Genomic DNA, 8,717 nt, shown 5'->3' with positions numbered 1-8,717 from the left:
CTGTTAGTTCCCATCCTGACATCTGCATCCCCCTCCAAACACCTTCATCCCCCTCCTCATCCTCACACACACATACACACACAGTGACCATGCTGCCCAGGATGGGGATTTCAGCCCATGCTGTTGGGATTGCTTAAGGGAATTCAGCCAGGATCCAGGCCATGGTCACTTCCTCTGGGTGAGCTGATGGGTGGTAATGTGCTAAGCCGCAGCAAAGCAGATCACATACGAGTCCCTGGCCACAACCCAGCCTGACCATCAGGAACTGCAGCCCCAATAGGGGCAAAACCCTCAGTCCCCAAGGCCACTGGGCCAGCACACACCACAGGCCTGTGCCACAGTACCCAAAACCGCCAGAGATAAATTAGGGTGAGGAATCCTCCCAGCGCCCTGATTGGAGAAGGGATGTTCTTTGCATCCCATTCCTTCTAGAAACATATTTTTCTAATTTTCATCATGAGGTTGGTTGTATTCAAGCATTTTGGGACAAGACAGCCAATGCTTCAGTCTATGAAGTGACAGGCTCTGAAGCATCCAGCGCACTCAGCAATTGTGTGTGATTCATAAAGCCATATCACATTCTTCCACCCTTGGCCTGCTGCTAACTTGTAAGAAATCTGGACAAAAAAAACTGCAACAAAATGGCTGTTATTCTCCAAGGGCTGTTCAGAGCCTCGTTACTCATCCCTTACTTGGGCAAAAATGACATTGAGTGCTCCTGGAGATGACAGCTTTAATTGAGTTCAATAGGAGTTTAGGCTGAGTAAGTCATGAGCAAACAAGTGTGCATTAGCCCATGAATAAAAAGCCTGATCCACAAATGTTTAGGAACACATGTAACATTGAGCAGGAGAGTGCTGAGGGGGTCACTGCTGCTCTGGCCTTGCCATTTGGGCAGGGGTCTGGCTACAGCATCCAGCACAACTGATAGTGATGCTGGGATGAGCTTGTTCAGGAATGCAAAGATTCAAGGCTGGCTCAGTGGTTTGTTTCCATTCTGCCTCTTAATTTTTATTTATTTTCCTGCTTCAGAAGTCCATAGTCCTTGTTTCTGCTATTTTTTTGTCCGCTGGTGGGAACAGCAACTTCCTTTCTCAAATTATAATATAAAAGAGCTGCAAGCTGCAACGCCATAAATAATATTTTCTTATGGCCAGAACATCCAAGTCTAGGCAAGACACCAAGAACAGCTACAACATTGTAAAACTCCAACACTTCTCCAGAATGGATTTACTAATTAAAAAATGACTCCTTTTAAAAAGCAGTTGAAAAATATTGGCTTTCCCATTGCTGCCTGTGGCTTGCTGCATCGAGAAGGAGCCCATCCTGCAAAGCCACAGCTGAGCTAACCAGCAATGAGTCTGCCTTTCCCTCTAAAAAATGTTACCAAAATAAATACAAGGGGAGGGGGAGGGAAGAACACCTCGTCACAATAACTTCTTTTATTAATTAAAGTATCACCACTTCAAAGCTGAAGAGAGATCCTGCAGGGCTGGGGCCAGGGCAGCTTGCTGGGAACCAAACAGCTCCAGCCCTTCCACTGCTGGACAAGGAGTTTCCCAGGGCTGGTCTCCCCTCCTGCACCCCCCAGGATGTCCCAGCCCTTCCCTCCTTCCTTCCCGCTGGAACGTTTGCCTCCTGGGACGCATGGAAATATCTGTCAGCCCCCTCAAGAGAGTGGGGCTCAGAACTGGGTGCATGGAGCCCCCCAAACCCCAGGGGTCTGCAGAAGAGGGAGAAGCCAGCAGCTGGAGAAGACCCCTCATATCCACCTTCCTGCTCAGCTCTGGAGCAGCATCTTTCCACTCATCGGCGTGGGATGGGGATGAACCCCGGAGAGAGCTGCCAGCATTGCAGTGACACTGCTCCTGCCTGGGATGTGCAGCTCAGCACTGAGGTGGGGCCTTATTTTTTTCCTCCCCTTTGCCTTATAAGCATCTCTGCAAAAATAAAACGCATTTCCCAGGAGGTTCCCTTGAGGAGCTGACGACAGTCACCTCTGGCCACTGGCCACGCTTGTGCCCCTGCATGAGCACTTTGTCGGGTTAAATCCATGCCTGCAGCACCAGCCCAGTGCCAGTGCCCCTAAAATGAAGCTTCAGAAACCTCAAAGTTTCACATTGCAGGGAAAACATTATCCCTGGGGATTGAGGAAACCCTTTCTCCAAGGAATACACACACTTTGGACTCAAACACCATTGATAAGGCTCTTTTTTCTTTTTTTTTATCTTTTCTTGCAGCGAGCATTCCTTTCACACCCACGCACAGCCCAGCATCCTCAGCCATTGGTCTGCCGGCGCATCCGTCACACTTTCCGACGGCCAAAGTAGATACACATTTCAACTGCTTCCATCCCTCATCTCCTCTGGTGTTAACAGCCAGCGCAAACAAAGGGCCCAAATATCCATCACCCTATTAAATTGTTTTCATTTGTTTCTTCTGCCACAGTTGGTTTGTGTTAGAGGGTTTGTAAAAGGGATTTCGGGTGGGCTGATGCAGCGGCTGCTCTGAGGTTGAGGGACACTGCATGGGACACCCATGGCAGGGACTTTGCTCTGCCATGGACAACAGGCCAGGAAACCTGAAGGGTTTGCAAGCAACAATGGGCAAATGGAAAATGGAAATGTTTTGGGTGAGGAGAGGGAGAATCAACCTGGGGATAACAGCAGACAGAACCTGGGGAGCCCAAACCCCTCTCTCTCACCCTGCTGCTTTTCTCCTTGCATTGGAGGAAATGGGGACAAGTATTAGCTCAACCGTTAGCTGAACTTGTCCCGATTTCAAACAGATGTTGGGTTTGTGGCTGGATTTGGGCAGAAAGCTCTTGCTTTCCCCACATTTGCTGGCCATACCTCACCAGGGATGCTGGCCCCGAACTGCTGTGGCTGGTTCTCCCTCTGGCTCACAAGATGTTCTCTGAGCGTGTATAATGGATAATGTCCCACGCAGGCTGGCTTGTCCCCAAGCTGTCCACCTCTGCCTGCCCCACCACGAGCATGTGCCTGTGAATCATGAAGCCCAGATTCATACAGCTGGGGAAAGTCTCCATTCCCATCTGCAAAGGGGCAGATGTTCACCAATGGTCCCCCTGTCACTGCCATCTGCCCTCAGCCCCAAGCAGACAGGTCAGGCCACGGTGATGTTGTGACACTGCCCAGAGAGGATGAGCATCCCTCTTGCACAACCACATCCATCTCATCCATCTGCTCCTCAGCCTTTCTGCTGGAGATGCCTTTCAGCTGCATTAACCTGGGGGGCTTGTATCACCCCCAGAATTGGGGAGCAACCCCTTTGTGTACTGCAAAGGGAATCCCACATAAGTCAGCAGGAGAGCTGAGCAGGTGAGAAAAACGCGACCAGAGAGCTGAGGACAGTGTTCCAAGGCTCCTTGTCATGTCCCTGTTTTTCTCACCACTGAATTAATCAGATTTGGGACTGTTTGTGCAGCCAAATCCTCACCCCATAACTGGTGAAACTGGGGACAAGAGCTGTCCTGCTCCCACTGAGCTGCCTCTCTTCAGCATCTCCCCTTCCCAATGCCTCCCTGCACTGGTGTCACCCCAGCTCCCCACCAGCCTGAGGCAGGGAATGACACCTTCTGTCCATCTCTCGTCAACAGAAAGCACCAGTGAGGCAGCTGTGGGGACATCTGGGGCACGTGGGGTCTGCAGGGGCGTCACAGAGTAGAGGAGCAGTGAAAGCTGAGGGCACGGGGAGCTCAGCAGGGCCTGTCTGGGTGCTGAGCGTGACTCAGCACCACACCACACCTCATGAGTCACTCCACTGCTTCCTGGTGCATCCTGAGTTTTCTCTTCCAGGTCTCTCCTAGCAGCATTGACCCAGCTGGGCCACCTGCCAGCAGTGCAAGCTCTGTCTCATGTGCCTGCCTCCTCTGCTGGCACTGTCACCCCTCAGCACGTGCCTGTGCGCTGCTGGTGCCAGGCTGCTTCTTAGGGACCCAAATCCCCATCATTTTCTGGGCAGTGTGGTGAGACCCAGTGGGTACAAACACACCATGGGCACCAGCCATCCCCTCACACCAGGGCAAAATGGGGCCAAAGAGGGGCTTTGTGCCTGGTGGCCAATGAGTTGGGATGGGGGTCTTTAGCTGGGAGCTTAGGCAGAGCCCACCTGCATGTGGGTAGGGATGAGGAAAAAAAAAGTGGGGAGACCACCTACCCCTTTCTCACTGGGAGAATGAACATAAAGATCCAAACCATACCAAAAAAAAATAATAAAAAGAGGGGTGGGGATGAGTTTCCAGGATCTGAGTCCAAAGGGATGAGACAGGGATTGCAGTCAGCCTCATCTGCTGAATATGAATATATCTCCAGCTTGGCTCTGCCATCACCCCAGCCCAACAATTTGCCACGAATTTGCCTGGAGAGAGTGGCTGCAGCCAGGTGAGCATCCTCAGTGGGAACCAGATGCCTTGAACCACCCCAGGAACAACCGTGACTGCAAGAAGGTGAAAATGCAGGGAACGGAACAGGACAGAGATGCAGGAATATCCTCCGGGCACAGGCAGGCAGCCCCGCTGGTCCCGGCAGCCCCGCTGCAGGTGCTACTCGCAGGCCAGCTTCCCGTCAAAGCTGGAGAGGGCGATGGCAAAGGCCTGCACGGCGCACAGGGGGTAGTTGTAGTCCATGGTGAAGGCATCATCCGCCACACGCCCGAACTGCATCACGATGTACTCGGCTGTGGGAGAGAGGGAGAGCCACTGGGGCAGCACTGGGGCACCCAGCCTGCCTTCCCCCAGAAAGAAGCTGCCCACGCACCTCCACCCAAACTCAGTCTGTGGCTCCTGCGCTGGTACTGCAGCACCAATCACCAAAAAAGCATAATTGTCCCATTGCACGGGCTGTGGCACCCTTTGGTGCCTTCAGCACCCCCTTCCCTTGTTGCCACAGCCCCCCAAGGGACAGGGACCCCACTCACCCCACCCCCCCAGACCATGGGATCGCTGCTACTGGAGAGCGGGTGACAGGAAATCTGTAAAAATAACCAGGGGCCCTCAAGAGGCTTTTTCTGTCCTGTAATCCAACACCCCGGAGGCCAAGGGCTTCTGACTGTGCCGGACAGGTGACGAGCAGCCGCATCCAGACAGAGCTGCTGCCACCCCCGAGGGACCGTCCCCGTGCACCCCAGGGTGAGCCTGCCAGCAGTGTGGGGTGTGTGCTGGGTACAGTGCCCTGTGCTGAGTGGGTGGCTGCAGTGTCATGGGGGCTCAGCACCCCACAGGATCTGTCCTTGCCCTAAATCCGCCTGGCAACAGAAGCCCCTGCCATCTGTGGGGTGCCTGTCCGGCTTCATCCCAGCTCCAGCAAAGGCAGGCAGGACCCCAGAGCATGAAAAAAGTCATCAAAAACAGTGGGGCCAGCTCATGAGGCAGTGCTCCTCCACCCTATCCCCTGTTCCATCCCACCCCCATCCCAGCTTACGGTCACTGCTGTGCACGATCTGGAAATTTTTGACAGAGGCGTGGGTGACTCGGCCGTGGAAATTGAGGACGTAGGATTGGGTCTCGTCGTTCCACACTGGGGCTTTGTTGTGCAGCTCGATCACGTTGTCCATGTTCCTGTTCTGCCATCGCATCAGGAGGCCATCGTTATCCTGGAGAGGGGCAAGAGGGGAGTGCACCCTGCCACCTCCTGTGGCTTGCTGGGGAATGCTCTGTAGCAGTACCCAGCTGGAAATGGGATCATGGAGAAAAAACACAGACACAATGTCGCACTTCCCAGGGGCACCTTGAATTTCAGGGATACCCGAAAGCCTCTCCATGCCTCAAGATGGGTAAAATCCAAGCCGGTGCCCAGCAAACCCAGCTCCCAAGGAGTTTCTCCAAGTCTGACCCTGACTTACATTCCGGGGCCGGATGGGCACCCTCTCACAGTCAGCGTTCATCCCAGGGATGATGACAGTCATCTTCCGGGGGCCTTTGAACCCTAAAACGTTGGTCTCCTGCAAGAGAAACTGTCTCTAAAACCAGCAACCACTGCAGGTTACAGCCTCTCGGGGAGCTGAATGAGAGCTCAGGGGTGGCTGCAGCCCATCCCACATCTCTGCAAGTCCCAGTGAAGGGGTGCAGGGTGGCAGGGGCTCCCTGTGTGGCTGCTCTTACATAGACCACGGCCGAGAGTTCCTGCCGCACGTTGGACCAGTCAGCGTTGGCCCTGTCGGGGTTGGTGCCGTTGTCAAACACGGTGAACCTCGTACCCATCAAGTTGGACCTGCAGCCAAGGGTGGGAGATGGCTGTGGCTGATGCCGCTGGGTCCCCTCCTCCCCCTCCATGACCCATCTCCAGGCACAGCCTTGGCTTTGGTCTGGCTGCAAACCCCTGGTGCTACACCCCACCAATGCTGACATTCCCACTCTCCAGTGATTTTCTTGGGTTCAAGGAATCCCTAAATCGGGATGTGATAAGGTGCTGCCACCACAGGGACCCCCAGCATTGCTGTGGCTGCTGGCAGTGCGGGCTGGGACTTGCCAGGTGCCTTTTCTAGCCATGACCTGTCTGCTGGGAGGAACCGGCCAAGCTTGTTTTCCCCTCTCAGCCCCCCACCACTCCTCAGGTCAGACACGGCAGAATGCTGAATTTAGCTTCCTGTCTGCCCCAGCCATAGCTTGGGACAGCCTGTAAGCCATGGAGTGGGAGGAGGGTGCTTCAGAAATGGGGTGCCACCAAACTGGGATATCATCTCTGCTCCTACCTCAGCTTCCCGATGAAGTTCTCTCCACCCCGTGACAGGTCAGTGGGGTCAATGGAGATGAGGTAGTTGGAGGTTTTGCTCTTCTTACGCTTCCTCCCAGCAAGGAGGAACACCTGGTAGAGCCGTGGGACCGTGTGGGAATAGGACATTGTCACTGCCATGGCCTCTGCTGTCCCCCAACAAGTCACTGCCATGACCTTGAGCAAGTCATGAAGATGATGCCCAAGATACTGTCTGCATTACAGGGCAGGAGGAGCTGAGACCAGCCCAGCTTTAGCTCTCTAGCCACTGTTAGCTCATCATCCCAGGTACCATCCACAGGGGCGTTTCCTGGGAGGAATGGCTGGAGAGGGGAGCAGCCTCATTCAGGACACACCAGCACAGGGAGATGCAGGTGAGCATCCCCCCAGAACCCTGAGCGTGCTCCCTGGGATGAGCAGAGCCCCAGGGGTCTCTATGCCCCCACCCCAAATCACCTTCTTGTCATTGTCCAAGTGAAGGTAATAGGTGGGGTAAAGTCCCCGGTCCATGCCCTTCTTGTCCCGTGTCACCCGGCACTTGATGGTCACCCCCTGCGGCGCTGGCTGCAGCACAAACTCCTCCAGGTTGTCCACCTCGATGACAGGGGACGGGGGCCTCTCCTCCTTCTGCTGCTGTGTGAGAGGATGGTGATCCCAGAGCCCCCCTCCTTCCCCAGCTAATTGCTCCTTGCTATCCATCCCCCTGGGCTCTGGTGGCTTTGGGGACGTTCTGGTGGGTCTCACTGGGGGATGCTGCAAACCTGACCCACCCTGAGGGGAAGAGCTGCTCTTCCCCCACCCTGGGGGTATCCCCCTGGCTCTGAGGGGTCTTTTGTACCTTCTTTGATTTCTTTGCTTTTCCCTTCTTGTTGGAGTTTTTTTCCAGGGTCTCTGGGGTCTCCTCCTCACTCTCAGCCCCTTTGGGAGGAACTGCGGGCAGGAACAAACAGGGGCACAGAAGGGAGAAGATCCTGACTCAACTGAACCCCAAAATCAAGCACAGCACAGACCCGTGCCAACATAAGGGTTGTAACCCCCCTCTCCATGGCCAAACTTACTGCACCTCCAGCAACCCTGCCCGAGCTTACCACCCTTTAGTGCCAGGCTCTCACCTTTCTTTTTGGATTTTTTCTCTTTTGGGGGGTCCCCACCAGTCTGAAAGAGGGATGCTGGGTTTTTCTTCTCTGACCTAATGGGCTTGGTGCTGGAGTCAGAATCGTCCTCCTCATCACTGCTGGTGGCAGCTGTGAGGGACATGGGGGACATGGTCACACAACACTGGGTGCTGTTGGCTCAGGGTGATGCCAGCAGGCAGCAGGACTGGCTGCCACCCCCTCCTGCTCATCCCATACCTTTCTTCTTGCTTTTCTTCTCCTTCTTCACCTGGAACACGGACATTGGCTCCTTCTTGGTGCTTTTGGCAGATTTGGCTTTGCTGTCAGGGTCACTCTTGTCTTCTGCTGGGACAGAGGGGCTGATGACCAGCCAGGCAGAGGGATGGGAATGGGCAGTGATGAGGACAAGGAGGTGACAGGATTGGAGCGGCAGGAAGGGCTGAGCCAGGGGGAGATTGCATGGGGAGGGGGTGATGGCTCTGCAGCCCCGTGAGCCTCCCAGGATAGTGACAGGAATGGGGTGCAAGGCACTGCCCTCATCCCAGCAAGGACAGATGCCAGTGGCAACAGAGCTGGGCTAAAGCCATCCCTGTCCCCTGGGGACTCACCCTTTGTCTTCAGCTTCTTCTCCCCCCCACCTGAGAGGGGCTCTTTGGGAAGCTTCTTCTTGAGCTTTTTCGGTGGGTTTTTATTCTCCACCTCTTCTTCCTCTTCCTCATCATCCTCATCCTCAGCTGCCTCTGCCCAGAGGTGACCATGGCATCAGCCAACGCAACGTCCTTAGGCAGTGGGGGATCCCAGCCTCGTGGTGAGTGAGGAGGGTCCCTGGGGGCAGCTGTGGCCCATGCTGTCCTCAGCCCATGCTGTCCCC

General features: G+C 54.8%; 1 protein-coding gene across 3 annotated transcripts in view; it reads right to left on the bottom strand.

Annotated features, from left to right (window-relative positions):
- Positions 1–631: 631 nt before the first annotated feature.
- Positions 632–8,717, bottom strand: part of TULP1 (TUB like protein 1) — a 9,136-nt gene continuing 1,050 nt past the window's right edge. The window contains exons 1-11 of one of the 3 annotated variants that reach the window (XR_004500288.1): positions 8,455–8,711; positions 8,084–8,188; positions 7,844–7,975; positions 7,570–7,661; positions 7,188–7,364; positions 6,712–6,824; positions 6,122–6,230; positions 5,863–5,961; positions 5,442–5,613; positions 2,853–4,698; positions 632–2,412 (exon numbers count right to left, since the gene is read on the bottom strand). Coding sequence is in view for 2 of the 3 variants with exons in the window: in XM_033519929.1 (XP_033375820.1) it covers positions 4,565–4,698; positions 5,442–5,613; positions 5,863–5,961; positions 6,122–6,230; positions 6,712–6,824; positions 7,188–7,364; positions 7,570–7,661; positions 7,844–7,975; positions 8,084–8,129 (1,074 nt within the window). In the remaining variant the exon portion in view is untranslated. Of the gene's footprint in view, positions 4,699–5,441; positions 5,614–5,862; positions 5,962–6,121; positions 6,231–6,711; positions 6,825–7,187; positions 7,365–7,569; positions 7,662–7,843; positions 7,976–8,083; positions 8,189–8,454; positions 8,712–8,717 lie in introns of those variants that run through there. The other 2 variants (XM_033519929.1, XM_033519928.1) reach the window with 2 other exon arrangements.

This window comes from Parus major, chromosome 26 (assembly GCF_001522545.3).
Source record: "Parus major isolate Abel chromosome 26, Parus_major1.1, whole genome shotgun sequence".
NCBI lineage: Eukaryota > Metazoa > Chordata > Aves > Passeriformes > Paridae > Parus > Parus major.
The sequence above is the reverse complement of the archived record's forward strand: the minus strand, read 5'-3'. Positions and strand labels throughout refer to the sequence as shown.